Source organism: Acomys minous (assembly GCF_964271855.1).
Source record: "Acomys minous genome assembly, chromosome: 1".
NCBI lineage: Eukaryota > Metazoa > Chordata > Mammalia > Rodentia > Muridae > Acomys > Acomys minous.
Genome location: NC_140483.1, coordinates 83,248,565 through 83,261,305, shown reverse-complemented (window position 1 = coordinate 83,261,305; position 12,741 = coordinate 83,248,565). Strand labels below are relative to the sequence as shown.

Sequence of the window (12,741 nt, the reverse complement as noted above, 5' to 3'; positions counted from 1 at the left end):
GTGAATAAAACTTGTGGTAAGAACATGATGTGCCTCCAGGGTCTGTAGAGAGCAGATACTCTTATCCACATCCAGCTCTATTCTTAGCTGAAAGCTTCCTGCAGAGGCTTCAGATAGACAGACCACTTGCCTTGACTGACAGCAGCAGGTCAACAGGGTAGCCAGGGCTGCATCACTGCTCAGCAAGTAGGTATGTTCTAGCTGCGTATGCTATTTATATTGCTATCTCAGTTCTAGACATCTAGTGAAATCTACATATAGAAACATGCCTTCTATTAAAAACTCTTCTGATACTGAGCTGATATTTTCTTTTCTTAAAATATATTTTATTAATTTATTCATATTACGTCTCAAGTGCTATCCTATCCCTTGTATCCTCCCATTCTTCCCTCCCTCCCATTTTCCCCTTACTCCCCTCCCATATGACTGTGACTGAGGGGAATTACCTCCCCCTGTATATGCTCATAGGGTATCAAGTCTCTTCTTGGTAGCCTAGTATCCTTCCTCTGAGTGCCACAAGGTCTTCCCATCAAGAGGATGTGGTCAAATATAGGGCACCAGAGTTCGTGCGAAAGTCAGTCCCCATTCTCCACTCAACTGTGGAGAATGCCCTGTCTATTGGCTAGATCTGGGTCAGGATTCGATGTATACTGCAAGTATAGTCCTTGGCTGGTGCCATAGTTTGAGCAGGACCCCTGGGCCCAGATTCACCCATCATAATGTTCTTCTTGTATGTTTCTAGGACCCTCTAGATCCTTCTATCTCCTCATTCTCCCATACTTCTCTCGCCTAAGGTCCCAATAAGATGTCCTTCCCTCTGTCCCAGTTTCCTCGTAAGTGAAGACTTTCATGGGACATGCCCCTTGAGCTAGTGTCTATATATAAGTGAGTATATACTATTTGATTCTTTCTACTTCTGGGTTAACTCACTCACTATGATAATTTTTAGTTCAATCCATTTGTCCACAAATTTGGAGAATTCCTTGTTTTTAATAGCTGAGTAGTATTGCATAGTGTAAATGTACCACAGATTCTTTATCCAATCTTCAACTGAGGGATACTTAGGCTGTTTCCATTTTCTGGCTATTATGAATTAAGGCCGCTATGAACATGGTAGAGCACATGTCCTTTTTTGTGCTGGAGCTTCTTCTGGGTATATTCCCAGGAGTGGAATAGCTTGGTCTTGAGGAAGCCCTATTCCCAGTTTTCTGAGATGGCACTGGATAGATTTCCATAGTGGTTGTACTAGTTTGGGTTCCCATCAGCAATGAAGGAGTGTTCTGCTCTCTCCACATCCTGGCCAGCATGTGGTGTCACTTGAATTTTTGATCTTTAATCAAAATACAAGAAAATGACCTCAAGTCCTTAGTAAGGAAGACATAAACTGTTCTGAATCGATGTGTGTCTCTCTTGCTATGAGAAAAGGGCTCTGATCTATTTTTCTACAAGTCTGTGGTGATTTAAATAAGATTGGCCCCATAGGCTCATGTATCTGTATGGTTAGCCTCCAGTTGATGAGATGTAGAGGAAGGTTTACAAGGTGTCGCCTTGCTGGGATAGATGTGGCCTTGTTGGAGGACATGTGGGACTAGGGTTGGTGTCTGAGGCCCAGCCTCCCTCCCTCTCTCTCTCTCTCTCTCTCTCTCTCTCTCTCTCTCTCTCTCTCTCCCCCTGTGGATCAGGATGTAAAGCTCTTAGCTACTGTTCCTGTACCAAGCTGGCATGTATGTCACCATGCTGCATCTATGCTGATAATGAACTGAGTTTTTGAAACTGTGAGCAAGACCCAATTAAGTAATTTGCTTTATAATAATTCCCTTGGTCATGATATCTCTTCACAAAAATAGAACAGGGACTAAGACACCATCTATCTTACTTAGGGTTTCTATTGCTGTGATAAAACACCATAAACAAAAGCAACTTGGAAAAAGAAAGGGTTTACTTAAGCTTATAGTCACATTTCACAGTCCAGGGCAGGAACCCAAGCAGGGCAGGAACCTGAAGTCAGGGACTGAAGCAGAAGCCATGGATGAGGGAGGCTTTCTGACTTGCTTGTTCTGCTTTCTTATAGCACGGATGGCATCATCCACATGGTTCAACCCCTTCTACATCAATCAAGAAAATAGTTTACAGACTTGCCTCTGGGTAATCTGATGGAAGCATTTTCTTAAATCATTTTCCTCTTCCCAGATAACTCTATCTTGTGTCAAGTTCACAGGAAAAACAAAACAACCAAAACCAAAACCAAAACCAACCAACCAACCAATGCAATAAGACACCATCCCACTCACCCTCGATATTGGCCCTCTATGTAACACAAGTATTTATGTTCTTTCCTCCAGTGTGTTTATTTTTCTATGGTCCCACAAGTGACACATTGTGGTTAGTTCTTGGGAATCAAAGTGTTGTAGTTTGTCTATGGAATATTCCCATACTTTAAAGGCTTGCTCCTCTGACTGATGTTATTAGAAAGTAATGGAAACATTTAAGAGGCGGAGCCTGATGGAAAGTTGAATTACCTGGTCATGTTTTCTAATGAACTTGTAGAGTACCAGCCTCTTCTTCTGCTCTGCATATGTGCACTGGAATGTTCTGGACACATTCAACCACATTGTACTGGTCACCACAGACACAAGAACAACAGGGCTACCAACCTTGGACTGAAACGTCTAAAGCAACAAGCCAACATAGAACTTTTAACTTTATTATCTTATGTATTTTGTTACAGTAATAGAAATATGATTAACAAATAAGGACTGCTAACAAACAACAGTGGGTTAGTAAGCATGCTTATTATATATGCCTAATTATCAATGGGTTGCAGATACATACATATGACATAAAATGATAGGAATATAGCATGTTATTGCTTTTTTTTAGGTATTTTTGTCTGCGTAATTATTATGGGAGAGAACAAAAGAAGTCATATTTTCCTTCATTATTACATCAAATGGCTACTTTTTTTAAAATGGAAAATTATCTGATCCACTGCTTCTGTATTGTTACACTTTCATTAAATGGAGGACAAAAGTTTGTAAAACTGCTATTTTATAAATAATAAGTAACACTGTATAAACTAAAGCTATAAAGACAAAGTGGTAATGATGAACTAAATAAACATCATCTGGTTTTAGGAAAGAAAATAATAATAAAGTTATCCTGTAATCATTGTTGACAGTTGCATGGTTACTTTTGAGTTCATATTTAGTATATAGCAGAAGTACAGAAATGTGTAGGAAAGTCTTCAAACTTTTGGCACTTTAAGAAGCAATTTTGAGGCTTATAGCTCATGCTACAAAATATAATGTAGAAATAAGATCCTCCCCTTTTAGGGTGAGGAAAATCTACCAAAAAATAGTACCACATTTGCAGCTTTGTTAATAATAAAGAAAATGAAGGGATGATCTGCCACGATCTGCGGGCCTCCATGACCAGTTCTCCCTGTCATCACTGCACCAGTCCCACCAGCTGCTATAGTGCCCTCCTCATTGACATCCACTGTGGCTTGATGGAACACTTCCGAAAGAAAGAGGTCATTCCTCTCCGACATTCCTGAGAAGCTGGCCTTGCCCTTGTTGAAGGCATCCTCCATGCCCATGCTTCTCAGAATGGGTTTGAGTTCATAACGTTGATCTAGTTTGAACTTGGGAATGTAAACCTCAACGTCATCTTCAGCCATTGTGTCTTTGCTGATCCACTTGTTGAGTTTATCAAAGTTTATTTCACTTTCCAGCTGAAAAGCATAAAGAACAAACAAGGTAAAATTGAGAAAGGAGGAAAAATAGTTGAAAGTCTAATGTTAAAAATCAGGCTTGAAGTGCCTGAAGAGATGGCTCAGTGGACTACTTTTCCAGGAGCCCAAGGTTGATACCAAGCACCCACATAACTGATCACAAATATAAGTGACTCCAGTCTCAGGAATCCAATGCCCTCTCCTGGCATCCATGGACACTGCACACATGGAGTATACAAACATTCATGTAGGCAATATAGCCATAAACATGATGATGATGATGATGATGATGATGATGATGACGATGATGATGCTTTAAAAATAAATTTCAAAGCTGAGTATAGTGATAAATGCCTTTAAGTCCTGCACCCAGGAGGCAGAAGTAGATGGATCTTTGTGAATTCAAGGCTATCCTGGTCTATGCCAGACCAGCCAGGGCTACATATTGAGCCTCTTTCACAAAATATACATTTATATTAGCTGCAATTGCTCCTCAGTTAGAAGTGGGTCTTCATGAGTCCTTCTACTATCCAGTTTTTGGTGGCTTGATCTTTTGTAGGTCTCTTGTTTGAGCTCACTAGTTATGTGAGGTCATGTCCAAAAAACTCTGAGGACTACAGGGAAAGGGGAGTTGGTTTTCTTCATGGATGTGGCTCTTAATAGGTTGCCCATATTCCAATAGGTAGTCTTGTATCCATGCTCATTAACTTCAGTGAGGTTAAAAAAAAAAGAGTTTATGAATTTGGTCAGAAAAGTCCTAAGAGGGTAAAGAAAAAGTTGAAGTATAGGAGTAAGGAGTGCATCTCTTACCTGGTGTGCGCGCGCGCGCACACACACACACACACACACACACACACACACATACACACACACGTATGAAACTCTCAAACAATTAAAAAATTGAAGAAGAGTTCAAAGGAAAATGAACTCTTAACCCTACACAAAAAATTTTAGGCAACTAAAGAAAGCTGAGAATGACAGAGATGGTCTACCTTAGGGGAGAGCACACCAATTGCCATCTAATATCAAATGCCCATGCCTGAAAGTTTACATATTAGTAACCTTATACAGAGCAGGTTGTATTTAAGAATATACATATATATATATGTGTGTGTATATATATATATACACACACACATATGTAACAACAATTTATGAAAAATAGGCATGGGTTTGAAATAAAGCAAAGAAGGGCATAGGAAGGGTTAAGAGGAAAAAAGAGAAAGGAAAAAGAAATTATAGTTTCAAATTTTTAAAAATAATAAACAGTTAAATAACGTTACTATGTATAATTTTAATGCACTAGACAGGCTTTGTAAGATGATAGCACACATAACTTAAGGTTTAGATTCAGACGTTTTGTGACACAACACATCTATTATCTACTGACTCATTCATTTCTGTGACAAATTACACACCATACACAAGGCACAGGTGCTCATTTTGAGCAATGGGAATTTGTATGCCCAATTTTGAAACATTAAAAACTGTAATGCCTTACCAATTCCAAGCCAGTGGATGCATCATCAATGTCATCAGGAAGCAACAGGAACATACTGATATTTCCAATGTATGGAATTTCTAAGATCTGGGTCTTTAGGTCCTGTATGTATCCAATGTTCAGCTTTTCACGCAGGTACATCATCTGGACATTTTTACTCTCATGCTAATATTGTTGAAAAGTGAAAAAAAAAGTCGATTGATTCTCAGATGTTTTAAGATATTTACATAAAGAATAAAAGACTAAATTTCTGCTTAAATGCTAATAAGGAAATAGAGTTTCTTTAATTAACAAAGAAAAGTGTATATTTTTAGAAAAGGTAGCCAAACTTGATGGATTTTTTTCAATTTTATAGACACTACTTTGCAATAATAATAATAATAATAATAATAATAACTTATATAATAAATAATATTACATTTATATTATATAAATTTTATATAAATTTATATAAATTTTTATTTATATATATAATATATAATTATATAAATTTTATATAAATTATATAAATATTATATTATATATAAATAATAAATACATAATAATAACTTATATAATAAATAATAATAAGTTATTATTTTTATTATAAATACCTAATATGAGTCAGGAACTTAGGTAAATTCTCTTGAATATTTACAACAGCATTTTGAACTAGATAGTATCCTAGCTTTAAAGAGCAAAAATGAAACACATGGATGATAAATGAAGTTGCAGTATAAACGTAGAACCAATACTTAAGTCTAGGCAAATGGAATTATCAAACCATGGTCTTCACTTCTATCCACATTGACTCTTAAGAAATTATTGAATGATACTCAGTAGCTTGAAAGAATCATGATCTAATATGCATAAGCTGTAACTAACAAGCTTTTGGAAAGCCATTGAACAGTCCCTAAGTTCACTGTATCCTGTAAAGCCTTACATCCATGTTAAGAAAATACATCTTGTCTCATACCGAGTTCACACGGAAAGGATAAAGTTCTTTAAGTTTCTTCTCAAAAGGAGTTTTCCACTTTCCTTTGAAGTAGATAGCATTCACCAGGACCAACTTGGTGTCTTCATCTACAGAACCTTCAGGTAACAGGTTTGGAATTTCACCTACAGAGAGCACAATTCACATTTAGGTTTTTATAAGAAAAAGTAGAAGAGAAACTGCATAAATACTGGATTTATAGTATAATTATATAGTAATTGGAAAGACTTTTCCTCCCTTTTATACTGTTTTCCAAAGTTTTCAGTAGTCTGAAGTATATTCAACTCAGAAGGAAGTGTAGGAGAAATTGATTGGACAAATTTTAATGGAATGTGGTGAAATTCAAGGGTGATTGCAAAAGAAATCAAAGTTGTCTATGTGTGGGGGGGAAGAAAGGAAGAAAACATTTCTAAAGTTTTACCTTTTGTTTGAGTCTTAACCCAGGAATTAATCTTTTTTCTAGCCTCTTCAGCACATTCACGGAAGTCTACTGCCTCTGGTTCTGTAGAGTAATATTTTTTACAGAGTTGTATATATTCCTTTAAAACAAGAAAATATTAAATGTTGCATGCATCGTAGTTAAATAAGGGATGATGTGATGAATTACAGGAAGAACAAAAACAGGGAGACATGAAGAGAAAGGGAGCTGAGGTGGCGGGTGAGGGTGTAGATCCAGGGGAAAGTTTCATTCCCACCCCTTATGCCCAGCCCTACACTCCAGGCCCAATCCCATCTGAAATTTGCATTAAAGACAGTGAAAAAGAACAAAGGTATAGCTTCCAAAATAGAGGAGAACGACAGCTACATCACTAGGAAAAGCAGTTACGTCACTCTCATAGTTTGCTGCTCTTCACAGGAGACATCTTCAACAGGGTTGGGAGAGACTGGCAGCGCAGAAGAGACAGTAAGCCCGTCCTTTAAAAACTGACTTAAACTTTGAACCCGCATCTGTGAATTGTGGAGAAGTGACCTCACTGACCTCACCACCGCTGTTGGAAGCAGCCCTTCTAGTTACAAGCTCCACTTACTTCCTTGAACCTTTCAGACTTTTCTCCAAACAGCTTATTGGCACTTTCCAATATGTAATCTCCCAGGCATGCGTTGATTGCAGAGCTGAGAGAGTGGAAGGATGAATGGACTTTATCTCTTGCTTGTGCCTTAAGAGAAGGAAGAAATATCCATTAGTAACACAGTAATATTAACTAAAGAATCCCGAAGCAATAACATTTTCTCAACACAACATATGTTGTATACATATATATATATATATATATATATATATATATATATATATATGTACACTGTACTTATATATTATTATACAAGTAATACATTATATGCACACGTGGTGGAAGACTGATAGAATTGAAAAACAACCATGAATGAAAAGTTATCAAGTCTGGATGCTGTCCTGGTTCTGCCCCTCATTATTGGATGCCCTTAGGATATTTCGCACAGTACTGAGGCTCGGTGTTCTAGTTATGGAAGAACTATGCTACTTTCCCTTTCAGTTCAACACTATGACTTTGACAAAAGAGGCTGCTAGCAATAAAGTACAAAAGAAATATGAAGACCCAAGCGAGGTACCTGTAAAATAGCATCCGGATAATTTCCCCGTTGAATCTGCTGTGTGAAATCACAGCCACTGAAGTTTCCTGGGGTTCTTGCGGTGATGTTGTAGCCAGTCATTTTGTTAAACTGCAGGACCTGAAATCAGAATCAGGACTAATGATGACAGTCATGCCAAATTGCTTCACTCTGAATGAATGGCTCAGGTACCTCTAGTTTAGTATTTCTCAACCTGGGAGTTGCAACCTCCTTGGGGGTCAAGAAACCCGTTCACAGGGATAAACTAAGGCCAGAAAACACAGAAATCTGAATTAACATTCATACCTAGCAAAATTACAGTTATAAAGTACCAAAAATAATTTTATTATTTGGGACCACCGCAACATGAGGAACTGTATTAAAGGGTTGCAGGAAGGGTAAGAACCACTGATAATAGATGGTACGGGGTCTGGCTCTCTGCCTCTGTATGTGGAAAACAAGCACAGTATTCTTTCTGCATCATAAAAATTCATGAAGTATTTGATACTGGACATTCTAAAAAATCAGTGTTATTAGATGGTGACTTATGAAGTATGCCCTGAATTATCTAAATTTCTTCCAGCCCACAAATTATCTTAAAAACCAGTATTTTAATACCATATTTTATTTTTCAATGTTTTAAATAAATCAATTCAACTAACCCATCCTCTCTTCTCTGAAGTGATCTTCCTACTAAGTACAATTTAGGCTGAAGAAAGGTCGAAGCCATAGTGAGCTTTCATATGTATATTAACAAGGAACATAAGATATTCACACCTACTATATGTATCCACAAAGCGAAATTAATAGGAAATTGAATTAATATCTGTGTCAGGGGGAAACTACAGATATTTAATACATAAAATCTCTTTCATTTTCAGTAGGTAGTTTCATACAGCCCCATGAAGGTTGTGGGTATGGACTGGCCTCTGTAAATCCCTCTCAAGTCCTTTCTCCACGAAACTGTCACCAGCTCATCTTATTCTTCCATGTACAGATATTCACATGGCCTCTTGCCTCTAATGTCTCAGGAACTTCTGGTCGTGAAGCAGTTTCTCATTAAGGCCCGTAGTGAAAAAGAAAGAGACTTGTAAATAAATGGGCTAGTAATCTGAGCTTTGTAAAGCGGGAAGCGGGCATGTCTAGTGGATTGGTGAATTTCTCCACTGGAAGGAGGTGTTGGTATTTGGAGGCCTTTCTCTGCTCTCCAACTCATGCACCATAGACCCTGCCCCAACGATCTCCCACACTCCCTCCCTCCCTCCTTCCTTTCCCCCTCCCCTGAAAGAAGGAATATTTCCTGTACAGATTTTCTGATTTTCCTACCTCCTAAGAAAATTGACCTTTAAGTTTTCTCCTGGAGAGCAAGAGAGCGTCCCTGAACTGCTGTAAACTTCACTGGGGGCAATGTCTTCTCAAGAGAGAATGTGAGGTGACTCTGGCCCATACAGAGGTCAGAAGTGGCAGCTTGGCTTGGACACAGAGCTGGCAAACTTCTCTTGCCTACACAGAGATCCTCTGTAGCCCTGTGTGGTTGGAGAGACTGCTGCCCCTATCCTTTCCTCTTTCTGTTATAGCAATATTGCATCTTCTAGGTTCCCATTTCCTAACCTGATGTCCTAATTATCTTATCTGTAAAATGAATATGATAATCATTGCATCCATGTCACAGGATGCTGAGTTATGTAAGTTTCTGAGAGGTCTTCAGAAAGATTATCTATAAGAATTATAAGAGGATTAATAATTTTAGCTATTACTACAATTAATATTTCAAGATGCTTCACATATTATCTCTCTTCCTCACATCTATCTTATAAGTCATAGGTGTTCTTTCCCATTTTATAAATGAGAAAATGGAGACTCGGAGGATTTCACTGCCTTTACACACTTACCTGAGGGCAATGATACCACTTATCACATAAAGTTCTTACATTGTTTAACGTAGAAGGAAATCAGGAAACCCAGACAGAGCTTCTTTTATAGCCAGTGCTTCTCCCCTAATTTAAAGGAATTATTCTGGGCATGGTGGCACATGCCTTTAATCTCAGTGCTCAGGAGGCAGGAGGCAGAGGCAGATGGATCTCTGTGAGTTCAAAGCCAGCCTTGCCCACAAAGTGAGTCCAGAACAGACAAAGCTACACAGAAAAACCCTGTCTTGAAATTACAAAATAATAAAATCTGTTTTTATTTTGAAACTCATCAACTAAAATCTCTTCATGAAATAGTTACAAGAAAATTGCATGGTCCTACATACTGACAAAATTTTCTTGATATAGGAAAACTGTATCTGTCTAGAGTGACCACAGCTGAATATTTTTCTTTAGTATGTCAAAATTATTTTTTAGTAACCCAGAGTACTTCATCTGAGATTAGTGCTCTAGCTATTACTGCTCCTGGTCTTTTACATTTAAAAGTTGAAAACACCAATGCTTTCTAAAGTTATGTAAAATGTGGTTTACTGTGTTTTTTCAAGGCAAGGAAAACAAAGAGGAAGAAGTGTTGCACAACCCTGCTAGTACCAGAGCTCAACAATTGAGCTGTGTTGTAAGACACCATGCTTAAACTGCCATAAGCATAGGGAGGAACCCAGCTACCTCCTGATCTGCAGTAAGACTGGCTCATGTTGTCTCTGTGAAACTTGGTACTTGAAAACAGGCTGCCTGAAGTGGATCACCATGTTCCTGAGAAGAATGCATTTATGCTCAGATATGATTCTTGTGGGAAATCAGGGAAGAGCCAGCGGCATTTTGGTGTGACTGAAAGCACAAGGCATGCTTATACTCAGAGTACATATTCTTAATATTTGCATGCATGTGAATGCAATCTAAATTTAATTACATGATTTCCACATTCAGGTCTCTCATGTAACAAGTAACAGGTTCATGAGAAATTTAAAACCATTCTATGATTCTTCAGGTATGCTGCCGTGTGTAGTTTAAGACTATCTAAGATCTGTGAAAGACTCTGCTGTGTGAATCTGGGTCCATTCATCAAGAAAGGAAGACAGAAGCCTTGCCACATAAATCTCAGCCAATGATGCTTCACATTTTATCCACATTGACTCTGAAGACTGGCTGTCTATAATATCTATACCCCCTGTGTAGTCACAGCTTAGGCGTTGCAAATGTGGAGAAATCTATTAAGGCTGTATCTTACTATGTGTCTCTATGTGTATGCCAACAAAAGCCATAGTGCTTTTTCCTTCTTCATTACCCTGGCTTGAAACCATCAGGAGGCATCCTTTATAAGAAAGAAGAACAAGCCCTAACTACAGTAGCAGCCTGTTAAGAAGGAGCCTCAGCTGTAAGGTAGGAAGCCATGGGAGCTCATAGGAACAGGTTGCCAGTGATCTCCTCTGTACAATATTTGACTTGAAGCCAACTGAAGTGAAGTATGCAAAACATTTGCTTTGCAAAGTATGAGCATGATATGAGTTAAAAGAAAGGTTTTGTCTGTAACTGTTTTCATCCTTGCAGGGATGCTGGTAACTTCTGCTCTTTGCAGTAGAGCAGTTTCCTGGTTTGGACATTTCATAGGCTTAAACTTACAGCATCTTTGCTGTAATGGCTAGTGATCATAATTCTGTCACCATTCCTGCTCTCTTAGAGTCCATATGATCTGAGCACAACACAAGAGCAAGTCTATAATTCAATTCAGAAAACACTTGGTGGAGATCTTTCGCAGTCTGTCGTCAGTCACTTTGTTCTCTTGACAGTTCCCTTCTCAGCTTCATGAGGTCCCATTTATTAATTGTTGACCTTACGGCCTGGGTTGTTGGCGTTCTGTTCAGGAAGTTGTCTCCTGTGCCAATATGTTCCAGGCTCTTCCCCACTTTTTCTTCTAAGTGACTTAGTGTCTCTGGTTTTATGTTGAGGTCTTTAATCCACTTGGATTTGAGTTTTGAGCAAGGTGACAAATATGGGTCCAGTTGCATTTTTTCACACATAGACCTCCAGTTAGACCAACACCATTTGTTGAAGATGCTATCCTTTTTCCATTGAATGGATTTGACTTTTTTGTCAAAAATCAAGTGAGTGAAGAGTGGGATATGACTTTCTCACGTACTCTGGTGCCTCACATTTGACCATGTCCCCTGGAGGGGGAGACCTGGTGGCACTCAGAGGAAGGACAGCAGGTTACCAAGAAGAAACTTGATACCCTATGAGCATATACAGGGGGAGGTAATCCCCCTCAGGAACAGTCATAGGGGAGGGGAATAAGGGGAAAATGGGAGGGAGGGAAGAATGGGAGGATACAAGGGATGGGATAACCATTGAGATGTAACAAGAATAAATTAATAATAATAAAAAAGAAAACACTTGGTTCTGCTGTGAGATTTAAACGTACCTTGGCCATCTGGTGTTCAGTGTCATCCCTGGCGCCGAGGAAAACCAGGGCCAAGGTGGATGAGATACTCCATGGAGAGAGAAAGACATTCTGGGCAGGGTTTGTTTTTCTCATATGCTTAAGGATATTGAGGGCAAACATGGTGTTTGCCATGGAAAGTTCTTCCATTGCTTCGATCTAGAAGGAACATGGAAAGAGAAAAAGCTCTGAGAGATGAAGTCAATAGAGTGCCTCGCTGTGTCCTGCCTAAGGTTCCCTTTCTGACTTTCCCCCATGGAACAAAACGATGGAAAGTAAAAACAGCCTAGAGGCAAGAACCCTGTGCAGCACACTGTGCCTAGGTATAACATTTCCCATCACATCTCGAAACAAGAAGAGCTGCTCTTTTCTTTTCCCCCAGACTCTGTAAATGATGTAAGCCAGTCCTGAGATATGAAGAACAAATTTTTAATGAGAAATGGCATGTTGTGATATTCATTTAATGATAAGAACAGTAATAACAATACCACTCATTTTAATTCTTACTGTCTACATGATGGATGCAGCAGACTGTAGACACATAACTGTACTAAACACTCTAGTTCTATAATCATTTAACCT

At 38.6% G+C, this 12,741-nt stretch overlaps 1 protein-coding gene across 1 annotated transcript in view; it reads right to left on the bottom strand.

Moving 5' to 3' along the window:
• The window catches only part of SERPINB2 (serpin family B member 2), a 35,577-nt gene that overhangs the window by 18,334 nt on the left and 4,502 nt on the right, over window positions 1-12,741 (bottom strand). Inside the window, exons 2-9 of the mRNA XM_084797800.1 lie at window positions 12,142-12,318; window positions 7,795-7,914; window positions 7,236-7,364; window positions 6,629-6,746; window positions 6,190-6,332; window positions 5,235-5,399; window positions 3,338-3,733; window positions 2,520-2,669 (exon numbers count right to left, since the gene is read on the bottom strand). Of these exons, the coding sequence (XP_084653926.1) occupies window positions 2,520-2,669; window positions 3,338-3,733; window positions 5,235-5,399; window positions 6,190-6,332; window positions 6,629-6,746; window positions 7,236-7,364; window positions 7,795-7,914; window positions 12,142-12,309 (1,389 nt within the window). The 5' untranslated portion in view covers window positions 12,310-12,318. The remainder of the gene's footprint in view (window positions 1-2,519; window positions 2,670-3,337; window positions 3,734-5,234; window positions 5,400-6,189; window positions 6,333-6,628; window positions 6,747-7,235; window positions 7,365-7,794; window positions 7,915-12,141; window positions 12,319-12,741) is intronic.